This window comes from Papaver somniferum, chromosome 10 (genome assembly GCF_003573695.1).
Source record: "Papaver somniferum cultivar HN1 chromosome 10, ASM357369v1, whole genome shotgun sequence".
NCBI classification, from domain to species: Eukaryota; Viridiplantae; Streptophyta; class Magnoliopsida; order Ranunculales; family Papaveraceae; genus Papaver; species Papaver somniferum.
In genome coordinates, this window is record NC_039367.1 from 141,236,267 (window position 1) to 141,263,281 (window position 27,015).

The 27,015-nt window shown below is 34.7% G+C and overlaps 2 protein-coding genes and 1 long non-coding RNA gene across 4 annotated transcripts; 2 read left to right on the top strand and 1 right to left on the bottom strand.

Annotated features, from left to right (window-relative positions):
* The first annotated feature begins 13,848 nt into the window (after positions 1-13,848).
* On the top strand, positions 13,849-15,792 carry LOC113316357 (F-box/kelch-repeat protein At3g06240-like). Its single transcript, XM_026564555.1, has 4 exons — positions 13,849-13,879; positions 14,243-14,366; positions 15,215-15,290; positions 15,400-15,792. Exons 1-4 carry the CDS (start codon positions 13,849-13,851, stop codon positions 15,790-15,792), a joined length of 624 nt encoding a protein of 207 aa, XP_026420340.1.
* Positions 13,921-16,598, top strand: LOC113319381. The gene is made up of 2 exons (XM_026567642.1): positions 13,921-14,170; positions 15,215-16,598. Exon 2 carries the CDS (start codon positions 15,803-15,805, stop codon positions 16,448-16,450), a length of 648 nt encoding a protein of 215 aa, XP_026423427.1. The 5' UTR covers positions 13,921-14,170; positions 15,215-15,802; the 3' UTR covers positions 16,451-16,598.
* A 6,697-nt stretch (positions 16,599-23,295) lies between these two features.
* LOC113317019 lies at positions 23,296-26,413 on the bottom strand. 2 transcript variants are annotated; one of them, XR_003343180.1, is made up of 7 exons: positions 26,196-26,413; positions 24,989-25,141; positions 24,795-24,899; positions 24,429-24,503; positions 24,128-24,197; positions 23,784-23,896; positions 23,296-23,607 (listed from the first exon to the last, which is right to left on the bottom strand). It is a non-coding gene; the product is annotated as an uncharacterized LOC113317019 (long non-coding RNA). The 2 variants fall into 2 exon arrangements; XR_003343181.1 differs by having other exon boundaries at positions 24,429-24,515.
* Between the last annotated feature and the right edge of the window lie 602 nt (positions 26,414-27,015).

The following is a 27,015-nucleotide window of genomic DNA, read 5'->3' on the forward strand; positions in this document are numbered from 1 at the left end:
AACTCTCAATTTCATATATTTAATGAAAGAGTTTCATCAATCAAATAATCGTAATATAAATACATGAAAAAGTACATAAACAAAATGTTAATAAAACGTACTCCATTTAGTTCTTTAGTGAGAACATTTTTCTTTTTCTTGAAGAGCTGTTCCATAAAGGATTAATTTGAACATAGAATCGAAATTGCAATTACATCTAGTAGTCATCTTCATGTGAATACATTTACATCACGCTAGTGAAATCACCCTCAAATACATGCTTGAAACGATTGTATCAATTGACGGAAACGCCTTATAGGCAATATGAAAATGAATAATCATCGGTGTGGAATTAGGTTTTATCAAGATAATAAGTATTACTATATTTGCAAAACCTTAATTCTACCCAGATATTGAATAAATTTAATGAAGACCCACATAGAAACTAGATTAGATGCAAAAATAGGTTGTTCTCTGGTTTCTGAAGTTAAAAATATGGATATTTGTTTTATTACAGGTATAAGAGATTAGATTTGAACACACGATTAACAATCTGTTAAATATATATTTTGGATTTTCCGATATATGTCACCGATTATATAAGTGATCATTAGAAAATTATAAAAAAATAAAACACAAAATTAGATCATTGATAATTTAAAAATCGAATAATTTTCCTTTCACTAGGTACATAGAAATTACTACTATTCTCAAGATTATTATTCATCTTCAACAAACATGTAGAGAAACTCTAAAAATTTTACGTTTCCATATATCGGAATTAATAACAGATAAAAGACAATAAATAAATAAAAATAAAAATAAATCTCAAGGGTTAATTAAAAGAAATGAAATGTCCGTATTGATATAAAAAGATTGAAAACGGATATCATCATATCTAATATATATTATATAACAATTATAAGTTTTGAATCATATGAATTTGATAAATTAGAACTAGGAACCCTATAGCCACCGCATCTATTGTAATAGTCTACTATAGACTTGGGAAAACTACAAAATTAGGTATGACAAAACTCCTAATACTAGAAAATAAAGATATGAACAGAATATAATGAGGCAGAAATCTTGACGCTACAATGATATAGTGAATAGTTGGTTAGCTTTCTCCATCTTCTCAATTTCTCCAAACTATAGAGATAAACCAATGCATTCATATAAAGTTATAGAGCTTTTTTGTTATCATAGCAAGGACTTCTCCATTTCTCCTAATTTCTCAATATAGACTTCCCTTTATTTATAAATGACTTCTATGTTTTTGTTTAGCATATCAAAACTGTCGTAAACATGTATACCATGATACTATAATTTCGGAAAACCTATAGGGCCACTACTTTGGGTCATATTGTGTGTTTTGAACATCCATATAATTTTGATGTACTAGTGTAGTAGTAATTAAATTTCATTATCCATGTTTTTGAATCATTTTATGTTCAAAAGAACCATGATTATGGCGCATTGTGGACTCATACTGCATACCTTAAATAGACAATTTAAGGTCGGTTCTTACGCAACCATCAGGGGTTAGCCCAGTTGTCCAGGAGTCTGACTCTCAAATAAGAGGTCAGCAGTTCGAGTCTCCGCTCAAACGTAATTATACTAACTTTAACATGGGTTTCCGAGGAGCCGAGTTTGCTCAGTGGGGAGTAAGCCGGTGGCTACGCTACCAGGGGACAGGACGGGCCTATGCCCTAACATCAAAAAAAATGGTCGGTTCTTACGCATACATTGGTTGATTTTTTTGCATTGGTTCGTCAGGGTACACCTCTATGGGGAAACAATTGAGCGATGGGACCTTATCCAACGATCTTAACATATCTTAGTGACGGATATTTACCGTTGGAAAATTAAATTATATCGCTCGATAAAATTAATGTCGTTAACTGTCTACTCTATCCGGCCTACAAATACCCACCCGTTCACCATCCCTCTTCATGCCTTCTATCTCCGTTTTTTATAAACAAAGTCTCTGATATCCCTAGTGAATTTTTTCCAAATATGAGTTTTGAAAATAAAATAAAAGTAACAGAATAGTTTAAGGTTTAACCAACACCCCAGTCACTGGATTGCATTATTAGTAGAAGAAAAAATATGAATTTAAAAATGTTAGACAACTATATGACGATAGTATACTCCATGTGCACACATCTCGTCATCCAGAGCGAGTTATTTTAATCGCTCTAAGAGGTGGGTTTTCTGAGTTCAACACGTTGTTCAAGTACCCCCCTATTCAAGAAATATTATGAATATCCTTAGTGGAATTTATATGTTGTACAACCAGGAAACCATACGACTCAAGATTGTTCAATTTATATATATAAAGATGGAATATAATTACAAATACGTTCTCAATGATTTTTGAATATGGTAAGTTTGTTTTCTCTTGTAATTTAATTTTTAGATTTAGTTTTTAATTTTATGAAACCAATTAATTATGAATATGTTGTTCAAATTAGAATAAACCTTGGTGAATTTTATTATATTGGCCGAATTCAGAATAATGATAGACGAAAACTAGAACATACGAAAACACCAGGAATAAAATTAGAATAAAATATCTTCTCTAGATTATGAACAAGAAAACTTTTAAAATTATCCCTTTGTTATGGGATGTTATTTTAATTGTGTACCGTAAGCGAACGACTATTTATTGGACAATATGGAAGTCAGTTCGTTCCACAATCTAAAGTATTGTTATCTCCAATTTACCATTAAATTATAAGCTAAAAGATATAAAAACAAACGTATTTAGAAAATATTAAACTAATAAAATAAATAAATTAACCAAACAAAATAACGAGGGTTTTCAGATATTTGTTTATGGTTCAAGACTGTCCAAGACTTAACTGATACCTCTCAGAATAATTTATGGTTAAAAAATAAATATTACTGTGGTATCAAAACTTTATCATCTCATTTCGCTTGTAAAAAATCAATAGATGAAGACTGTTCAAAACAGTTAAAGATGAAGAAAAGAAATTAATAAGTAAATAAATCCAAAAAAACATTTTACTAGTAAATATTACTCTATTATCACAAAAATGAAGACTATTCAAAACAGTTAGATATCACCATATAAGAAAAGAAGATCATCCTAATAAATGTATTTTTATCCAAATGGTAAGAATCATAACCTTTATTTTATTTCATCCTCATTATATGTAATGTCGACACAATTAGACAGCTTCTCCTCTTATACTCAAGATCTTCTCATTTGTTTTCCACTACAAATAATCCATGCATGAGGCTAACCAAAAGTTTTGGTAAATATCTAATAAAAAAAAAGACTATAATTCGACATTTATCAAATTAACTATTATATTTGATTATTATTTCAAAATGTTGTTAGGTTGAATTTCACATCTGAATTTGGGATCATGAAGTCTCGTATAAATAATTCTTAAATTTGGTTTAAAATACAGCGGATTGATGATTAAATACTTAAATTAAATCTTGCTAGTCAAAAATTATTGTATCGTGTTAAATTAGTTTATTTTGAGGAATCAAATTAAAACCACATAAGCTCGATCAAGCTTGGATCAATATACAATATCTTTAAGATTATATCATGAATCCATTTAACAACTCGAAGCATTTTACCAATTCGTTTTACGAATAAGAAAAATGTATAAAATTCTGAAGTGTTATTAATTATATCTTGAAAAATATGTTTTTGATCCATATCTAGTTTTTTCCTACAAATATACAAAATGAGAGAGGGCAAAAAATGATCAACTAGAGAAATTCTTACTAACAAACAAAAAAAGTATTTTGATTTTTTTTCAATTCTGCTTGACTGACGAAGCTTGACTGATTTTTTAAAAGTAATAATGTAGTTTATATCACGTTTATATCCGTAAAATGCATAAAGAATACTCTTAAAATAAATTCACATTGAATTTATTTATTTTAAGTGAAGAAATCCAATTAACAATGAATTTTATGACCTTAATTATGAGGGAACCCAATAAATTTAAATTTATAATAAAAGAGATTACAACTCTTATATACGTCGGATGTCTCTCGATAGTGATATAATACGTGCCGTAACGGGCTTCCATTTTTGGTTGTCCATTAAATCAGGAACTTAAACAATAACATACCAACAACACCAACTAGAAGTTCTCCTCAAGTTTTGCATGACACTAATACTTCACTTGAAATGGTTTATGTTTGCAGGTGTGTTCGCATTTTGTCCCAATAGGTACACAAGCATTTTGTGTGTTTTTAAATTTAGTTACTACCTTTTGTACTATCTGGGTTGTTCTGTTGCCTAGACTCTATTTCTGAATCAATTAAACATCTTATTGATATATATGTAAGTTTCCGTGGTGCATTAATGTAAAACTTTGTTAAGAAAGTGTGATTGTGCAAATTTATACAATCTTAAGTTTAGTTTCTGGTTTTGTGTGATTGGTGTAAATTTTTACTGTTGTGGGGAAATTTTAAATTTTTTTTCTGAATGGTGTAAGACTTCTGAGAAACTGAAATCTGGTGCCGGTGGCCGGATAATTCTGGACGACGACGGCGACCAATTTTTATGACGACAAAAACATCACAAATAATCAAATTTATTCGTGACAGTTGACCAACCGTTACAAATGAACCAAAACCGTCACAAATAACATTTGTGACCCCAGTAGTAACGACAGATGGTCGCCCGTCACAAATGTGTATCTGTGACGGTCTTTTGGCTATTAGTGGTGGTTTTTTCCTATTTGTGATGGTTCAAAACCGTCACTAAAAGCACTCTGTTTTGTAGTGTGACTAGAATATAACCCGTGTCGTAACGACACGGCTCGATATTAAGTAATTTTATATGTTCTGATCTCGATTCATGTCGTTCGTCTGCAATTACTAAATAACATGACAATTGATGCATGTATTATTTTGTTTCTTCAATTTTCATGTGTTTTAACAGAGTTTATTTTAACATTAAAACGATCATCCACATTTTATACTTTATAATGTTGCACATTTTGTGGCGTTACAGAATTATTAACATAGTCGATTACTCTCCAATATCCGCCACCACCACAAAATCGTATGGTACTATTTTTTTTCTCTACCATCATCCAGTGGCAGAGCTAACGCCTGAATAACCTGGCTCTCCAAATCCAAATCCAAATCCAAATCCCTTTTCTGGTAGCAAGTACCGGGTCGGGCGAAGATAAACCGTATAACGATCTTATCTCCACAGATGCGGCGAAGTTTTTACACCGGCTGCCTGCAGGCCTAGAGTAACTTACCTATTGGTAAGAGTAATCCTTAACACATTCCGTGTCGTTTGTGATGAACAGGGAGTAGAGACACTGCGCTAGTTGGGTTTAACCTTCGCGGCCGTCACATGGAGCTCTCTGGTGTGTGGTATTGTAGTCGCCCAACATTCCGCTCCCAACAACATTGCGGGTCGGATTGCCGTTTTGTAAAACTTTCCTTTCAGTTTAGCTGGAACATTACGATCACATAGGACTCCCGTCGCCATTCTCCATTTCTCCCACCCCGACTGGGTTCTATGTCGAATGTCCTCGCCTATGTCCCTATCCCTCTGGATCATATATCCCAGGCAACGAAAGGATTCTTTCTTGGTACAATCTGTCCGTCTATCAACAAATCTCCATCATTCGTTCCGGATTCGTCAAAATCACACCTCAGATACTCAGTCTTGGTTCTACTGAGTCTGAAGCCCTTTGATCCCAAAATCTGGCGCCACCACTCAAACTTATCCTTTACCTCCTGTTTTGACTCCCCAATAAGTGCCACATCATCTGCCAAGAGCATACACCAAGGGATTCCCCCTCTATATCCTTCGTGACTTGGTCCAATACTAGCGTAAACAAGTACGGACTCAAGGACGACCCTTGGTGTATCCCCCTTAAAATTCTACTAACTACGCAAAATTTTTAATTTTGTTTTATAAATATTTTTTTTCTTATCTATATATATTTAGTCCACCAAAGTTTACATTTTCTTTTTAAAAAGAAGTAGGCTTCTCAATGTCAATTTATGACTCGCCACTGCTACCACCAATGTCGCCCACCCCTGTAGGTTATTGAGCGTAATATTAATTTTAAATCACAAATGCCATGCATGAGGTTGCTAAAAATAGCCAACCATTTCTTTCACAATACAATGCTTTCGGTGTTGTAACTATACATAACTAATATTGTCCATCACCACTCACCAGCACCCGCAACAAATACTTACTCCACCACCACCAAGGGTGAAGCCAGGATTTTGAGAAAGGGGGAGAAAAACTTATTGGCAAGTTGCATATGTGTGCAAAATGGACTTTGCAACCAATTTTATGATAAAAAGACCAAAAATAATTATAATTGAGCTTGCACCACTTTCTAAGAACGCCATCGCTTGCACATTCCACTACCACCAGGTACATGACAATGTTGGATCCGGGATTTGATATAAACCCCTTTGAAGAATGGAGAAATCTGATTCAGAGAACCAGCCTAAGAGGGAGAAGATATCTAAACTAAATTCTATTTCATTAATTCATGAATTGGATAATCCCTCAAAACAGACACTAGAGCATACATATTACATATAACTCCTCTTACTACCCCAACATCCAACGACCCTCATTAACCCAGATGGTTTTCATCTAACCATTCCTTACATTGATAAAGACACTCATTCATACACTAAATACTACCGTTATTACTATAAGACAGACACATATAGGATACGGGCACTCCCCTACCATACCAGGTACATGACATTCCACTCCCCTTGAAACCATCCTTGTCCTCAAGGATGAAAGTTAAATTAACCACTTCGAAAATCAAAGAGTTAGGCATCAGAAGACCAGAAACTACAATGCCACTTAAAACCCATATGAAGCCCATAATACCTGTATAGCAGGTCCAGCTACCCACTGCCCTCTTTGTTGACCTGCGAGTCTCAAAGTTCAAATTACTCCCTCGAGGTGAACCAGTAGAGTTGATGCTTGAGTGTTCATTTTCTCGAGGTAAACCGGCCCTTTATTTTCATAACTTCCTGCTGAGTAGGCGCCAATAGAAGCACCACTTGCAGCGACCGTCTTGACCTTGTATGCCTGGAAATGTTGTAGTTGTCCCCTCAGCTTTGTAGCTTTACAAATTTGACAAGGAATAACACTCATGGCCATAATCTTAGAGTAAACCTCAAGGTGCTTGAAAAATTCCATTTGGACCTTCAGTACATAGTTGAGTACTACGAGACATATAGAATTCGCAACTTCAGAAAGAGGTAATGTCGGTGCAGACATGTGAACGACTCTAATCTGATTGTGAATGCTCATCAGTACATAATGGAGATTAGTACCCACATTTGCTTCAAGTTTCCTTACCCCTGGTAAAAACTCCAATTGGATATAGCCCCTTGGTGGTTGATATACCCGCGACCAAAGTCGACAGCAGCACCAGGATATAAGGCGAGCATAACATAAAGACAACAACTCAATTCTGGCGAAATTCTCACTTAGATGTGCACCTGTACCCACTCTCAACCATTCACAAGTTAGAACTACAGAAGTATTAGGAAACCATGTGCACGAGTATTATCATCACCACTGTTCCATACAAATGCTATGTAAACTGTAACAAACCCAAGGCTCTTAGAATAAGAAGTCCATTTTTCGTAAAAACTGACAACGGAGAAGTGAACTTTCACTGTAACACTCCGCACACTCCATAACCCATGTAGAAATAATCTGAATTTCCACCTCAAGTATCCGTAAAAACATACACCACCATTAACCGCTACAAGCATCTTTTTGATTTTCACCCTCTCTATAAGAAATTCTTCCCAGCCAGAATAATATTCATTACTACCACAAACTTTAGAGCCAAGTTCTTCTGGTATCCCGGTGAAAAACAAAGTAAAAACAATGCCACTTGCTATACTGCACAACCCGAGATTAAGCAAGCATAATTTGATCCCATGCGGCAAAGATTCATGACAAAATTTACTGGCACTAAGAGAAAGAAACACAAACTTGCAGGTAAATATCCTTGAGAGAATCTGAGACTCACCACCATATTTCTTTGTAGCAACACAGGCCATCAAAGATTTTTGTGAACCACCTCCCAACTGCAAGATTGGAGAACCACTGAAACTGAATCTACTGGTAAGAGATAGTCGATCAAAGAATTCCCTTACAGTACCAGCTTTTTTATTACCTGTCACATGAAGTATCAATCTGGACCATAGAACTGTACCCTGCTGTAGTCTTTTATCTAAGAACTTACAAACAACACCAGTCTCAACCCCTGTAACCAGCATGAATGTAATCGAGCTCTTCCGTAGCAGCTTTAACCGGTATCCCAGTTTGAAAGTAAGTGCAATAACACACTTTCCATTGTAATTAGCAAACAGATTATCACCATTTTGAACAAGCAAAAACACAATTGAATACTCAATTAGCAAATCTAAGAAGTATACAAGCTTCGGAATTAGCTCATAAACTAATTCATCACAGTAAGCATCCATGAATAACAACCCCTTACGAACAACCAAACAAGAAGTAAGGAAGAATTTAGAATTATATCTATCATAAAAATAACACCCCTCATTTGTTTCATTTTCCTTGCCACGATCAAATAGAATTCGAACATAGATAAAAATAAGGGTAAAACATTCCTTACCAAGTAATTTGTTGTGAATAATGATGACACACTCCTTTAAGATATTAAGTTCCACACAACTAACCTCAATAATTTTAACCTGACTTATCTTGATGAAAGCATTCGCAGTGGCCTTTGTAGCTTCATTAAATATGGAATTCACACTATCAAATGAACCATCCTTGTATATTCCACGATCAAATACTCTGCCAGGAAAGTTGAAAAAAGAGTAAAAAGATTTCTTACTACACAATTGGTGGCTGACAACATTTTCGCACTTCAAACACAAAATATCCCTTTGAAGAATTTTAACAAATATCTGCCAAGCAGTACGAGCAACTCTACCATTATCTAACATAGAAGCAATTCGATCTCTAAACCATGAATATGACCAGTACCCAAGTTCAAAATTCGACTCCCGAACATCTTCCTTAAAGAATTTATCCAAAACATACCAAAACAAAGAATCGCACATAACAAAACGAGAAGTCCCTGTCATATGTTTAAACTCTTTTCCACGATCGAATATGACACGAGAAGAATTGAGAATAATGTTAAAACACTCACCAATTGTGGTTTGATTTATCAATGTGGAGTCCTTAACATCTGTTTTTGCAGTTTCACTAAATGGACAATTCACACAATCGAAGGAACCATCATTTTCTTTAACAGCGCCAGCGGAAATTGAGTTAACTTTCTGAGATTCAACCCTATGGAGGACTTGAGAAGAAGAATCGAGCTGAACAGAATTAGGAATTGATTTTGCTTCTTCCGATGTAACAACACTGAAGTCTTCAGAATCACAGAGTTGAGCAACAGAAGTCGGAATTAGGTCTTCGATTTCAATTGATTCAGTAGGATCTTCTTCATCCGATGACTTCGAAGTAATCTTTGAAGCTCCTACTGGTTCTTCATGACTGTAGTTTTTCTTACCAAAATATTTCTTCATTGTTGAATAAAAAACTTCTTTGGTAAGCATCATTGATGATAAATCATCACGTTGCTTCTGCACTTCTACCAATTTCGTATTCAATTCTTCCAATTTTGATGTGATTTCCTTGAACCTTGCCATCGAATCCCCCATGGATCGAAATGGCTCTTGATACCAATTGTCATGTACCTGGTTATACATGACAAGGTTGGATCCAAGATTTAATATAAACCCCTTTGAAGAATAGAGAAATCTGATTCAAGAGAACCAGCTTAAGAGGGAGAAGAGATTTAAACTAATTTCTATTTCATTAATTCATAAATCGGATAATCCCTCAAAACAGACACTAGAGCATACATATAATATAACTCCTCTTACTACCCCAGCATCCAACGACCCTCATTAACCCAGATGGTTCTCATCTAACCATTCCTTACATTGATAAAGACACTCATTCATACACTAAATACTCCCATTATTACTAAAGACAGACACATATAGGGTATGGGCACTCCCCTATCATACCGGGTACATGATACGCCACAAATGTCTATTAATATTATTTGAATCAAAATTATTTATTAATGGAACTAAATATTTATTAAAGTTAATTAAGGGAACATTATAATGAATAAAGTTAATATATCATTTATTAGATGCAATTGGTGCAACGCTAATTAATAAAACATTTTATAATGATAATAATTAATAGATAATGTATAATGAGCAATTAGTGAAATTTTAATTAATAAAGCAATTATACTAATATTTAAGTTGAACAAACCACTACCGTAGATTTATCTCCTTCCTGGACAAATCTAGACCAGCATTTACATAGGCAAACTTAGCCAAACTGTGTTTTGTACTCTTGATGTAATCTTTCTTTTCCGACTTTCAATCTTGTTCCTATGCGAAATAGCTTTCTATTTTTAAGCCAAAATAATATCTAGACATACATTGTAAAACTAGCCATACATTATCCAAAAACCAACACAAAATCATTTAAGTAATAGTCTCACTTATGAGATATGAATTAAAAAAAAAAATCTCACTTCCCATTAGATTCGCCTTGCGACCACTAAATCCAATTAATGTATATATGATATATTATGATTTCATTTAATGTTTCTTTGAATATCTTGAGGCAAGAGGTGATGTATTAATTAAAGATTAACAAATTTGGATTTATAATGAGAGGGGTTATAAAAACAACGACCGTCGGATGTCTTTCGCTCGGATGGTCGGATGCAACATTTGTCTCTCAAAATGTTATCCGACCGTTCAAACTCAAAAACCCATTCTGTTTTGTATTATAGATTATATACATAAATAAATATTTAGTATAATTATATTTTTAGATTTGAGTTATACGGTTACAATATAGATATTCAACCATACAAGTTTCCACACGTTGTATATACGATGTGCCATATTCATCACAATCTCGTATACAAATAATTGGTCAAATGAATTTATTATCCATATTTTGCTTTCAGGCCTAGCCCATTAAATAATAAATCATTTCATTTCCTCCATATTCGGAATTTTTTTTTGAAATTTAGTTCATCAAGCTTTATTCTTAAAAACTACAAAAATAACCAAACTTATCAAATATGTACAAAGTGAAACATTAGTACAACTAAAAGTAATTTCACGATTTACTATAATCGTGTCACATATACCTTTTTTTGGTTGAGACTTTGATGCATACCCTTGTTCCTACTAACTTGGTAAAGTCAAGAACAAACGCTATATTTCTAATATTATTACACGAAAAGAAATGAAAATACAAATCTCCAACACAATTTGAATCTCCTTACAAACTCTGCGCGGACTCAAGAGAACTAACTGCTATCTAATTGAAAATTATTTACAAGTTGTCTCGTCCTACAAAATAAACTTCTCCTGAAAATGTGGGAATGAAATCTTTTAGCAAAGATTTTTCCAAGAAAAACACGGAAAATAATCCGATTTTGTTTCTATCAAACAAGTTTTACGGATAGAGGTGGGCTCAATATTTGATGGTTGGTTAGTTTTCTCGAACAACTTAATTTCCTCTTATTACAACTGAGTTTTCGTTCTTATAACTTGGTAATGCCCCTACATTCATAGCTAACTTGGCTGTTTGTTAATTAGTAGCATTATTTATAATTTATATCTCAACTGGATATCTACTTGATATTCATCCAATTCAATATTTATTTTCCAACTGTTTGAAACATGTATAACATGTTACATTTTTTTTTTATTGAGATCACATTTCAATTCATTCAAACTAAAATGATAATTGCATGATTTTTTACAAGATTACCAAAAACACCAAAATACAAGATAATCAAAACCTAAATACAAATGACGACACCATACTCTATCTTAATTGCAAGTACATCGCGAAGAGAAAGAGCCATGAACCGCAAAGGCATCCGATTTTTGTAGATGTAGTATGATGAATGATGGTGTGAACCGGAAACAAATCCGACCATTTAAAATAATTATCTTCTCCAATAAGAGATGCTCCCCATGAAATGCAGTATTTTTTGCAAAATCTTATAAATGCAAACTAATCCGGGTGCCCTAAATCCCTCTTGTTGAAGACGAATCCAAAGCGACGCCGAGCAGAATCGTTGATGTTCTTGATGAATCGAGAATAACAAGCGAAGAAACACCATGAAAATCTGAAAGAATCTCTATGAAAGCGAAGAGAAAATCGCCCAAAAGACGAAGAAAAGATCTCCCAAACGACGAAGAAATATGTCCATAAACACCGAAAACAACAAAAATAAAACCTAAAAACACAAATTAGATTATTCGCATTCATAAAAAAACCAAAAAATCCTTGCTTAGATGTTGACAAATCAAATGTCCATTTAATTGGATAAATTTTTGATGGAGACGTTTTCTGATGGCTGTATATGGAACAAATCAAATGTTGACATGTATCTCTCTTATTAATTGTTTCCAACAGATTTTGTTTCCTAAAATATTAAAGATAAAATATAATCAATTAAAATAACTAATATCTTCTCCGAAAATATACTTCTTTTATGTTTTTGAAAACAAAATATGTTGGAAAAAATTAATTGAAGAGGCACGTGTCAATATCCGATTTAGCCCCATGTACCCATCAAAAAAATGCCCCCATCAAAAATTTATCCCATCTAATTTGAGAAGTTCTGAACGGACCGAAATCGGAAGCCACCAAAATTGACACAGACATATTTGGTCGGTCGGTTTTGTCCCTGAGGCTAGCAGGGGACCATTTTAGTATGTATGGATTTTTGTGGATTTCACATCCTCCGTCCAAAGCATGTTGGATTTAATTATGATGAAAACTGTAATATTGTATATACCATGCCATGACTTATAAAGGGGATACCACTATTAGCGGGGTGATACCAATTGAGCGATCCGATGTTCAGGATATGTTAACATATTTTTGTCCTATATGAATTGGTATCATCTCCAAGTAATACTGGTATCCCCTTATAAATCATGAACAACGCAATAATTTGGATCAAAATTTGATTTTAAATTTTAATCAAACATGGTACGATTGGTTTCACCACTGAACGTCGACAAGGTTTTGAACTTTTTACACTAAGTGAAGGTTCGAACCTAAAAGATATCTATCATTTATGTACTCATTTTTATGATGATGCGTGCTTCCTAACTGAGCGTGAAGTACGTTGACTTGATTACACTCGGGTACGTAGACATATAAAGTCATTTAAAAGCTTTTACTTTGCTTTGTGAATTTTTCATTTTGAAAATTAGGGGGAAAACATTGGATATTTTTACAAATGTTTGCCAGCTACGAAAAAGGGGGCCCGAGGAGGTCGAATTTTTTTCTTGTTTTGAATTTGAAAACCTAATTCGGCTTTTTAGAAAATTTTCCAAACATGTCTCTTCTCATAAGGTGTCTTTTCATGAGATGCTATTAATTGTTGTCTTTTGAAAGCGTCTGTTGGAGATGAAAAGACATCTCCAATAAACATGAAACCCTTTACAAATTGCAAAGACTTTCTCCAATTTCAACAGATCAAAATCTCTGTTTTTTTGTTTTTTTTCCCCTAAGCATCATAAAATCTAGTATTTGTGTGTTATTGGTTGGAGTATAAAATGATAAAATTCTTTAGTAATTTCTAAGATCGTCAAAGCTAAATTTTAATAAATTAATAATTTCTTTAGAACAATAACTTTTTTGGTCCCAAACCTATTAATTTATCAGAGTTTAAGTGTAGTTCGGCGGAGCCTGCAGTCAAATAAACTGTGTCCATCGACCATGTGAAAAGCCAGATGGCGCTGCACAGCTGTACATTAAAATCAAGTAAGCTCAACGCAGGCAAATAAAAACTGGTTCGATTGAAACTCCGTACTCGAGACCAACACTGCTTTCATCTGGTTCTCATCAGGAAACCCTAATTGAAAAAAATGGTAGAATTCAATTATTTTGTTTCCTTCACTCAGATGATGTCATCATAAATTTTCTACTTCACCTTTCCCCAAATTAAAAACCTCCATTAAAACCTCAAAAACCCTAAGCCCTAAAATTCTCGCCCTTCGAATCTCTCCAGAAATTCACCCTCTCATAAATTGCACTTTCAGATCATCTTTGCCGGTACTCTCTCTCTCTATATATCTCTCTAATTTAGATTTTTCATCTGTGTTTGTTTTTGAATTTCTCATTTAGGTTTGAAATTTAGGAAAAAACGAGAACTGAATTATCATCGGTTGCCTTTTGTTTCTTATAGTTCGTATGAGCTAGAAATCAAAGATTATTGCAATGTCAGGTCAGAAATGATGCTTTTACTGAGGTAGTGCAATGACTTCAAAGTAGGGGTTTATGTAGTTCAGATCATCTATATTGTTTAATTGTTGGTAATGTATCCCTTGACGTTGTTGGATTTGCGTTGTAACAGTGCTAGTTAATCGTTCTTCGGGTTTATAAGTGTAGCGCTGTTCCTATTTAGCTTCTGCAATCCATTGGATTTAGGAATAAACACGAACTGAATTACCATGGGTTGCCTTTTGTTTTTTATAGTTCGTTGAGCTAGAAATCAAAGATTATTGCAATTTCAGGTCCAAAATGTTTCAAAATGATTCATAGTAAGGGAGTGGACCGACTTCAAACTTGGGCTTTATGTAGTTCAGATCATTTTTATTGTATAATTGTTGGTGCAGTGGCAGTTCTGGTGGGAATGTATCACTTGGCGTTGTTGAATTTGCATCCCAATAGTGCTAGTTAATTTTCCTCGGGGTTTATAGGTGGAGGGCTGTTCATGTTTAGCCTCTGCTATCAATTGGATGAATATCAACGCCCAAGAGTTTATCTATGAATTGAACTGAGATTATAATTTGAGAGTTTGGAACCAGTAATGTACAGTGTATGCAGTACCCCGTGGTCACTTAATAAGATATAGATGTTGTATCATTTTTCTTGGGTTTGATAAGGAACCGGTAATGTACAGTGTATGCAGTGTTACTGGCTAGATGTATTTATTGGGTTCAGATTAGACACGAAGAGGTCTTGCACAATGATTCAATGAATTAGGAGTTAAAGGATGATGGGTTGTTCATAATTTTGATTGTGTTCAAGATCCGAGTATGAATAACGCTAAAAAATTTACTTGGTTTTTCTAATATTGTTTTGTTTGGACTGCAGGAATGGTGAACTTATCATGGGATATCCTATCAGACAACCTTGTTCGGTTGCCTGCGAAGTCCATCGCACGATTCAGGTGTGTAAACAAAGGGTGGTGTCATTTAATGAAAAATCCTGAATTTCTTAAAAGACAATTTAAGCATGCTGTTGAGCTGAACAGATTTAGTATCGTGTTTCACAATCAGAATGATACATATACCTTTAGTTATGATCCATCATCGTCAATATGTAAGAGCTCTGGTCATATCAGATACCCTTCTTTTAAAATGGAAATTGAGTTTTTTGGATGTTGTAATGGCTTGGTTTTGTTAAGGCATATTAATGGGTTCATGTCGCATCTACTCATCCTTTGGAACCCGACCACTAACGAGTGTAAGAAGTTACCAGATCCAGCAACTGAAGAAAAGGTGCGCCTAATGGAATTAGTAGAATATGGAATTGGTTATGATCACCAAATTGAGGATTTCAAAGTTGTACGTATAGCGGTGGATAGGTGTGAGGTTCATGTGTATACACTAAAATCAAATTCATGGAGAAAACTTGAGGACATCCAGAGTCATTTGTTTTCCTACTTCTGATATACCTGATATGTCTCATTTACCTGTTAACGGTGCTCTTTACTGGAAAGCGTCAAGAGGGAATGAGCACATGAAATACATTCTTCGCTTTGATTTCGAGAAAGAAGTATTCGATCGGATACTAATACCTGATGAAGTTAATGATGATCACAGATGGCATTTGTGTGTTTTAGGAGGGTCTCTTTGGTTACTTGTTAATGAGTGTGGGCATAGTCTTCAATTCTGGAAGTTGAAGGACAATGAAGTGAAGAAATCATGGACCATTACTTTAACCATTGAGTTAGATAAATTTTACTATATGCAGGATTTGATTCCCTTACAGTTTTTAGAGAACGGTAAAAATTTGTTTGGGGCACACAATGAACATGATTGTTTGCATTTCATTTTGTATGACCCCATACATGAGACAACTAGAACTCCTAAGGCTTACAAGGTTATAGCAACTTCATCATTCCCTACTTCAGTCTATATAGAGAATCTAATCTCACTCCAGACGGGTACATATCTAGGGCAAGAACAGTTGGACGAAGAAGATATGATGCCGGAGGAGAATAGGTTGACAATGAGGCTGTCGGTGGTTCAGTTGGTAGTGCAGCTATTGATGGCACTAGTAATGTTGATGGCATTGTATAAGAAGACACATCCAGAACAAAATTAAGGAAAACAGGACAACATGAGTGTTTTTTATGCAGTAATTTTCTTTGATAAATTTGTTATTTCCGTATCTAGAGTCGGTAGATGGTTGTTAGACTATCAGACTGGGATGTTCTTCTTCTAGTTGAAAGATGTGTCAGATATTTGTGTTATTTTGGTAACTCCTAACTTTTCATTTTGTACTTAGGAAGCAGTCAGTAGAACAGAAGTTTCTGCGGTTTCAGAATTATACAAGTGTGTGCCTCTGTGCGCATCCAAGTGTTTTTCTGTAACCCAATATGAACGGCTGGCGACTTATAGCTTCTGAGATCTTAAAACCCAGGCATTTTGTTACAATTTGTGGTTTTATATTCGATTCCTTTATGGGTACCTCTATTTGCTTCAGTTTCCTACTAAATCATCCAACAATTGAAATTTGTCGAGTTATCCAACTTTATGCAGTGACAATATATAATCTGTCGAATTCTGTATGTCAAAAATTTATGTCCCCCATGACTGCGGAGGGAATGCTTGAGCTGGTTCTTTAGCAAAATTGTGTTTGCATTGAGTTCTTCTCTTTTATTATCTCATCTGTAATCTTACTATATTCGAGGACAAACCGAGGGAGAAGATAAAGAGTTTAGAGGAAGAGAACAAAACATGGAAATATGGATATGAAAATAGATCAAAAGGAGATGTTTCTCGAATTGGACATTTCAAGCAACCGTGTCATTGAACTATGGAAGTGAAATGGGGAAATAGTTGAAGAACCAAATTAATGTTAACTAATTAAGGTTCAAGAACATAATGAGCTTGGGGATCAAATACTGGATCATATTCATTTATATGGCTTACAAGATTTATCTATGAACAAGTGAATTGTAAGGAGTGTGTCAGTCTCCCTTAACTTTGACATGTTTGCTGGAGCCTGCTCTATAATGGAATATTGCACTGCAGTACTGCACCATGGAGAAATGCGAACGATATCTGGTAAAAATCTAAGGGAGAATAAGCTAAATTCTCTTCACTAGCTCCGGGTCGAAAATGATGTCTTCCAAGACCAGTTTATTTTTGTGCGTCCAAAGCCAAAATTTGAGTGGTCTCTTAGTTTACTCCACCATTTCAATTCCTCATCATTATATTACACGAATGCATCCGTATAAACTTACATCTGATTTTTTGTCTCACAATCTGGAGACACAGTAATGCACCTATATTTTTAATCGACTTAAGTGTTTGAACTTAAGGACACTAGAACTGCCGGAAACATGTTTACCGTGATACCACATCCCAACCATGATTTGATTTATTTTTTATTTTCTTCTTCTTTTTTTTTTTTGATTTTTTAACCAATATTTTTGGCGACAAATAATTCAAGCGATTGAGTTAAATCTCTTCAATCCGTTTCTTTTAAGAGGAATTCACCAATGGTTTAACTTTGAAACTCCGAAATTTCCTCACCAAATTTTTCTTAAACTCAATTGGAATCGGTTGATATAAGGATTAACATATATACTTATTATTGTTGATGTTCATCAAACACGGTATGATCGGTGCATAGGGTACACATACATCAACCGATTCCTTTTTTTTTTTATTATTTTTGATCGGTCAATAGGAAAAGATTCATCGAAAAAGAGGTACTTAAGGGTACCTCAACCCAATAAATAAAATCGACATAAAAAGGAAACTGAGTTTCGATTCAATCACCTAAAGAAAAGAAAAAGAACAAAAAGCCAAGTGAGAAACAAAAGAAAATAAACACCAAACGTCTCATATCCACTCAAAGCGTCCGATAGAAATACGAGTCACATAAAGCTATCATCATGTTAGCCGTCAACCCCAACATTTTAGTGTGTGACTCCATTCAAAAATAAGCTTGAATCTTAATATCTTGAGTTAGACTTTCCAAGTTTCTCTTTTTGTGATTGAAGATTCTAGAATTCATTTCTTTCCAAATGCACCACCATATTGCACCCAATAAGTTGTTCCACATCAACTGATTCTGGGTTGATGTTCTTCGTGTTTGATGGACATCAACAACAATCGATATACGTTAATGTTTATATCAACCGATTCATTAACCATGTTTGAGTTTTTGCACAAACCCATAAATTTTCATCTCAACATTATAAAGCATGAATATACGAGCCGAAAGCAAAAATAATGAGGTCATTCCGATATCGGACGAAATATGAACAAAACAGTCGAAAAAATGCCAAATTTAGAGTCGATGGATAGGGGCATTTATGTAAACCGATTCTTGAAAAAAAAGTTCACAGAAAAACTCTTGAATTTTAGTATTTTACAATCGATACACGGGCGGAACTATATCCACCAATTATATGGACGTATTCTTATGTAAAAAATTATCATTTTTTAATTCTTTTACAGCCGACACTTGTCTAGGATTGTGTCAACCGACTGTGATCAATCGTTCTACGAATCCACATCATTGAAGTGACGACTTTACGCAAAATCAGTGGATGTTCGTAGACATAACTACCGATTCTCTTTGATGTTCATGGAAATGATAAAATCCGGTTAGATTTTAGAAAAATGGATCATTAAAATATCAATTAAAAACAGATCTAAATGCTTAAAAAACTGAACGCACAATCATTAGGTTCCTTTCATGAAAATTCCAATTAAACATGTCTCAAGCTACCCAGGTTCAGATTATATCCCTTAGTTATGATTGATTTCAGGACTTAATATTTAAGTCTAACTAATATAAAAATAAACTAAACTTCCATACAGTATGTACATAATCAAAAGTCATGGCGCTTTGAAGAAAAAATGGGGTAGCTTAACTTAATGAGTAAGTTATTTTAGCTAGTTTGATTAAATAGGGATGAATAGTTGGTTAGTTTTCTCCACCATCTCGATTTTTCCTAATTATAAACATACATTAATAATTAATGCAACCCTATATTAAACTTAAAACGGAGCTTTTCTCTCACCTTAATACATTTCTATCTGGCTTCTGTGATTCGATATAGCACATATATTAGAACTGCTGGAGGGGAAACATGTACACCATGATAAAACAAGCAGTGTGATTGTTGGGTCATAATGTATGTTTTCAACAACCATTTAATATTGTTGTCGAAGTAGTTAAGTTCGGGTAATTCATTCGGCTTGCCATACTCTTGTTCAACCAGACAGTGACCCAATCGACAATGAGCTTTATAATTATCAGAAGCCACTAGTCCTGGATCCTTCTATATATCATGCACCAAGTGGAGGACTCTGTCCATGATAATACACATTGTTCTAGAAAGGAAAAGAAAACAGACAAATGCAGAAGTCAATGTATAGTGGTCACCGATACAAATCCTAGGAAATCTCAAGTCGATAGCTGTAAATATGTTAAACGCTATGGTGTTTTCTACCTCTCCTTTTCCCGAATTGAAAACGTCCTCTATCAAAACCGTAGAAGTTAGAAACACTAATAAGGTGTTTGGACGACTATTTAGGATGATTTTTCGTTTTTTCTTACACCCTCAGTCGGTTTATGGTTTTCTTTTTAGTAGAAACGTAGATGAAGGTTTTCATATATATTTTTCTGACTTTTCCTCTGACTTCCTTGCACTGTACGGATTGTTGGATTCGTATAAAAGCCTGTAACACCACCGACTAATTTTGTGGAAATCCACTAGCTTAAGCTTGCTGGCACGAGTCCGACTTTGTGCACCCCCCACTTAACCAGGGGTGCATATTTCCTCCCATCTTTTCGCATCAAAAAAAAAAAAAAAGTTCCTCCCATCTTTATTGGCCCATATCTAACTCTAGTAATTTGTCTTGGTTACGAGGGGAAAGAGAAATAAACATTGGAAATATAAAAATAGGTTCGATATGTTTATCAAAGTGTTTTATCCACGAGAAGAAGATTCAATCATTCAACTGAAAATGTTTATCAAAGTGTTTTATCCACGAGAAGAAGATTCAATCATTCTGTTGAGTAATGTAATGTTTACTGTTGGCAAACGAATTGCAAAAGCTTTGCAAAGCGGATTGCAACTGAATAGTGAACTAATGTAATTGTAGTGTAAACTTTATATTTAGTTGTGTGTTGACTAAATGTGTGGAGGAAAGACATCCACATGTTTGCTCTTGTAAGGTCTCATATAAACCAAGTAGAAGTAGGAGAGAGTGAGGTAATGGTAAGAGAGTTGTGTAAGAATTGAAAGAGAAGAAGTTAATGAAAAACAAAGAGTGAGAAGAACTAAGAGTTCCCACTTCTCCATTAGCAAAATCAGTCCTAAACATATACTTTCAACCACCCAAATAAACAACAATTGGTATCAGAGCATAGATCAAGTGAATCTGATCCTAGTGAGCCAAAAAATTTAGCAAAAAGAAGAAGTTTTAGCCCCAAAATCAAAGAAACAAAAATTCGGTTTTGATCCAAAACAATGGCAAGTTCTAGTAACTCAAACCTATACATACAACAACCATCAATACCACTTTTTCATGGTGAACTCTATGATTTTTGGTCTATTAAAATGAAGACTTTGTTCATGTCTCAAGATGTGTGGGAGATCGTTGAAAACGGGTATGATGAAGTTGAAGATACATCAAATCTAGAACAAGCAAAAAAGGATACACTTAAGGAGAGTAGGAAGAAGAATGTTGAAGCATCCATGTACATTCAACAAGGAGTTGGAGACACTATTCTACCAAGAGTAATTCATTTACCTAAAGCTAAAGAAGCTTGGGATATTCTTCAAAAGGAGTATGGTGGAAACAAGAAGGTAAGAGAGTTGAAACTTCAATCATATAGAAGAGATTTTGAAAATCTTAAATGAAAGATAATGAAAAATTAAATGAGTTTTCTTCTAGAGTTGTTGAAATTGTTAATCAAATGTTGATGTGTGGTGAAAAGCTAGAAGAAAAAAGAATTTTTGAGAAGAATTTAAATTGCTTATCAGAAAAATTTGAACCCATTGTGGTTGTTTTGGAAGCAACAAAAGATCTCTCTACATTGGAGTCACAAGAGTTATGGGCTCAGTTAAAAGTGTATGAGGAAAGGGTGTCTCGACACGCCGAGAAGTCGATTGAGAGTGCTTTTCAATCGAAAATGAACTTGGAATCTAAAAATTCAGCAATGAAGAGAAATGAGTGCAAGGGTGATTCTTCATCAAACTGCAAAGGAAAGGGAAAATACAATAGAGGAGGAGCAAGTTCTAACAACTACAAAGGTGATCCACCGAAGTGCAATTTTTGCAAGAAGAATGGTCATTTGGAGAAGAATTGTTGGAGCAAAGGAAAACCCCAATGTCATCATTGCAAGAAGTATGGATATTTGGAGAAGGATTGTAGAAACAAAGACGATGAAGAACAAGCCGGTAGAGCAGAAGAAAAAGAAGAAAAACAAAATTTGTTTTATGCTTGTCAAAGTGCTATGGAGACTTCCAAAAGTGAAGCATGGTTTGTAGATAGTGGTTGTACGACTCATATGTCCGGTGTGAAAAGCTTGTTTGTGGATATGGATACATCCATCAATTCTCTAGTGAAGATCGGGAATGGAAACATGGTTCAAGCTAATGGAAGAAGTACAATTTGCGTGCAAACTATCAATGGAGCAAAGTACATTAGAGGTGTTTTATATGATCCAGATTTGGCACAAAATTTGCTTAGTGTTGGCCAACTTGTGGAGCTTGGGTACGCTGTCCACTTTGAAGATGGATATTGCACCATTTATGACAAGAAACACAAGAACAAAAGACAAGAGATGAAGACTATCAAGATGGAAAAGAATAGAAGCTTTCCAATTGTGTTTGAAAATGAGAAGAATGTTGCAATGATGATAGAAACCATGGATGAAACGTGGTTATGGCATAGAAGATTTGGGCATTTGAATTTCAATAGTCTCAAGGTGCTTTCCAACAAGAACATGGTGCAAGGACTTCCACATCACATCAACAACAAAGAAGGAGTATGTGAGGGTTGCGCACTAGGGAATCAACATCACAAACCATTTCCAAAAGGTGTAGCATGGAGAGCAAAGGAAATTCTTGGTTTGGTACACACCGATGTGTGTGGACCAATGAAGACACCAACTCATGGAGGTAATAGATACTTCATTTTATTCATTGATGACTTTACTCGCATGACTTGGGTGTATTTCATGAGGCAAAAATCTGATGTGTTTGGTATTTTTAAGAAGTTTAAATATCTCGTTGAGAAACAAATCGGCCATTACATCAAGGTCTTGAGAAGTGATAGAGGCAGAATACAACAACAAAAACTTTGATAAATTTTGTGAAGATGAAGGCTTAGAAAGACAACTCACGGTGGGTTATACTCCTCAACAAAATGGTGTTTCGGAGAGGAAAAATCAAACCGTAATGGAGATGGCGAAGTCCATGCTTCACGAAAAGGGTATGCACTAGTCCAGATGGGGATATGCATGACGAATGAAGTCACAAATCGAACGTTATAAAACATGATTTATCACGGTTTTCATCTGTTATTCGAACCGTTATTTATTTAGTGGGACTCTGTATAAATGACAAACTGAAAACGTTATTAAATATGACGAAAAGAATATGTGATTATAAACCACAAATAGAAACTGTTATTTAGTATCACGACTACGACATGTTACATAAAATAACGGTTGATACCTGAAATAGATGAGGCTTTTAATTTTAAGTACCACGTTTACTGTGTGTTAAATAAAATATACGTTAATATCCGTCATAACAGAGGCATTATATCATAAAAATAAAAATACCGAACATATTTTGTGGCTATTTAATTAAGATTTTGTGAATCTGATCAGATTAAGATTTGGTCTATCTAAAACTTTTTCTGGACGCAAAACAATTTTTTTAAAAGAACGGTTGAAAATAACTTTTTATTAGTTACCCAAAAAAATATTCAAACAAATAGAATCTTTGGATACAATTTCTAAAATAAATTAATAATAAAAATGAAATTAATGATATTCGTCAGCTATCGCGGCCCCTGCTTCCTCAGGTGGAAGTCCAGGTTGTGGAGTAACTTGGGTGCTGCCAAGATATTACATTTATTAACAATCTTCATATACTTTTGCGTTTTACCCACAATGACTGTACCTTCTTTCCCTACACTGCTAACTGATTGGTTCTGCCATTAGTTCATCGTTGAGAATCTTCCTTAGACAACCTAGATGCATAAACTCACTTCATGGCTCTTCCCCATCCACGGACATAACAATACAAAAGAGATTCCATTAGTTGATTTCCCACTAACATGAGACATAGAACTGAAGAGAGGTGTACTTAACTAGTTGAAGTCTACTATTATTCCTGAGCCAATAAACATTCTAATGATGTGGGATTCACATATACAGTTCCACATATTATTACCTAGATGGCAAGCTTAGCATTTTACGGAACTTGCCCTTCTGACATATCCAGTTCAACAGGCACCACTTCAGAAAATCCTTTCAATGCTCATTCGGGATCAGTTTTAACCAAACCTACAACAATATAAATAAAAACTTAGGAGGGGTGAGGTTCAAAAGAATAAAAACAATACTATTTAAGTTCAAAGAAAAACATTCAACTTCATCTCCTAGTAAAATAGTTCTAAAGATACCGGCAAAATATCTAGTAATTAACTGTACAAAAAATTTGATAGTGAAACTTCAAGCAGTATCCGCGGTATAAACCAAAACAATAATCTACACCCCTACTTTAGAAGGAAGTACCTTTAGAGCTGTAGTATTGGTTCTCAATATCAACATCTTGCTCCTCCGGTTCCTCCTCAGAGTATCCTTCCTACAACAATATAAATAAAAACTTAAGAGGGGTGAGCTTCAAAAGAATAAAAACAATACTATTTAAGTTCAAAGAAAAACATTCAACTTCATCTCCTAGGAAAATAGTTCTAAAGATACCGGCAAAATATCTAGTCATTAACTGTACAAAAAATTTGATAGTGAAACTTCAAGCAGTATCCGCGATATAAACCAAAACAATAATCTACGCCCCTACTTTAGAAGGAAGTACCTTTAGAGCTGTAGTATTGGTTCTCAATATCAACACCTTGCTCCTCCGGTTCCTCCTCAGAGTATCCTTCGTCATCTTCACATACAACTAAGAAATATCTTAAATGTTAAAGGAACTTGACAAATAAAGCACAACTCAAAATGCAGTAACCAGAGCATCATTAGCACATGAATATTTTTATTATCTTGTCTTTAAACTCCATAGAACAAACCAAGACTGTCCGTTAAAATTGATTGCAGGTAATATATTATAATAATCTAATTCAAGAAGGAGAGCAAAGAAACCCGAACTGAGAGAACTATGTCCGCTAGTTGTAAACCAAGACAGAAATCCACTTCCACAAATTTATACATGCAAACCTCTTACCAGACATCAAGAGAGTGTTAAACCCTTTCAGCGACCTTCCAGCCTGGAACATCCGTCATGATTCACGCTTCTTCCTCTAGATACTATTTCCATTGGCTGGCGAATCTGAAATACAGTTAGGTAAGATTTAGTCCTGATTTCATAAACAGGTGTGTGATTGGACGGGTAAAGGGGATGGACAGTGTAGATTTCACCTTTCATCCTCCTCGGCTTGAAGCATAGGGGGAATCGCTCTCCGGGAAGCATATTTGTCTTCTTTTGTGCCTTGCATATCAACATTCACATGTATGTGTCAGCACCACCTCTCAGACCATCCCAAGATTGTCCTTAAACAGACAGCTTCAGTTCTAGTAGAGTTAAGACAGGAGTGATTAATTGTTCAAGTCCTTAAGAAGCAGCGAACATGAAACTCCCTGGCAAAGAATTTGAGATTGAATAATAGGTGTCCAGCTAAACTGGCACTAACCATGGATAGATATTTTTCCTTTTACTCAAAGTACGCAAGTAGCCGTTAACAAACAACATACACCCACATACACACCACATACAAGAAAATCAAAAGTGTCTAAACAAAGAAAAACAGTATATTCAGATTAATATTAAGGTACTCATCATAGTTGTCGGCTGTTATAAGCACCAATAATTCCATAATGCTCAAATACTTTCGATATGGTGCAGTAAACAAATTATTTTAGGCCACATGTAGAAACCGCTTGCAATTTGAATTACAGTTTATGCAGATGGAAACATTAAAACAACTGCGTCCCAGACACTTGTTCGAAGAAATGAAGAGACAAATTTTCAATGTAAAACTTGGTTCAATAGCATCTTGGTGAATAACAAATATTATTCGTTGAATCCTCTCACCTAAAATCTATTTGAGAAAATTCAGGCCCCCTGCACTGTGCTTGAGTTGTACATTGGTCCACTCATCACATATATTATATTTGCAAAATGAATGCACGTAAATTTGCTTAAGCCTTTAAAACCCTTCTGCCATTTTATGTAAACCCTCAAATCTCCATAATGGAATCAATGAAGTGGTACAACCAATGAATTATCCAAAGAAACATTCTCCCAAACAAATTACTATGTTTATGAATAGGGAAAAAATTAAACTTCTGATCAGGTTATCCTTGACAACCTCATACATATACACCAATGAGAAAGCAGTAAAGGTTGCTAAGAAAATGGCAATAGCACTAGGCCCTTCCGTGTCTGGTTCTTCAGCACATCATAAACCTCGATGAATTTAAATCCCTAACCATCAAATCTTCACATAATTGAACACAAAAGCAAATACATGCTTTCAAATTCTTTCAGATACAGAATAAACAAGAACAAAAATTGCAGAATCAAGTAAAAAATAGCAAAAACAAATAACAAAAATAAGGTTTATACCTGATTTTCACATATATGATTTCGTTAATGATGACTCCATATCTTGAATCTTGAGAACGATAGATTCTTCTTCCCATTATTGAAACCCTAGGGTTTCAGGAGCAAAGCTACTTGATCTAAGGTTATAAAAAAGGGTTTGCTTTCGATTTCCGCTGGTAAATGGGTTTGATTTTGAGATGATGTAAGATTTAGATTTGATTTGTGAGAGTGAATTTCGATTTCAGAAGAGGCAGACGAACGAAAGATGAGAAAGAGTAGAGGGTTTAGGTCGTTAAGATTAAATGATAAAAGGTCACCCACCGGGGATTTTCCGCCTGATATGAGGCCTAACTAAAAGACTGGACGCTGATATCTGTTGCGTGAAGCCCAATTATCTTAAAAATTCGATTTCCTACTGGTGAAGGGTTACGACTTTTAAAAACTTAGAATTATACTGATGGCTAGCCATTTTTGGGCGCGTCACAGGAGATCGGCGGTGGGCGCATATAAAGAGAAAATATTTGTCGTAATATTCTGTGACTTAATGGGTCATTATAAAATCACGCACCTGGTAAATTATCAGGTTTGAGAATGATGTTTTTTAGTGTTAAACGGTAGGTCCACCTATTTTCTTGTTATATCACGAATTTTTGTTCGTTAAACTATATTTACGTGATTTATCCGTCATTTAAAAACGTCACTTATAGCCCCTTCTGGACTAATGATGCCTAAAGTATTTTGGGCGGAAGCCGTGAATGTTGATGTCTACTTATTAAATCGATCGCCAACAAAAGCCATATGGGATCAAACTCCGTTTGAAGCATATAATGGAAGAAAACTG

Bases quoted from the DNA above. Each gene is read 5' to 3' on its own strand.
- LOC113316357 (XM_026564555.1), top strand. From the start codon at position 13,849: ATGGCGCTGCACAGCTGTACATTAAAATCAA. The intron at 14,367-15,214 runs GTAGTGCAATGA...TTTGGACTGCAG, and splicing joins GAAATGATGCTTTTACTGAG to GAATGGTGAACTTATCATGG. The intron at 15,291-15,399 runs GTGTGTAAACAA...TTTCACAATCAG, and splicing joins AAGTCCATCGCACGATTCAG to AATGATACATATACCTTTAG.
- LOC113319381 (XM_026567642.1), top strand. From the start codon at position 15,803: ATGTCTCATTTACCTGTTAACGGTGCTCTTTACTGGAAAGCGTCAAGA.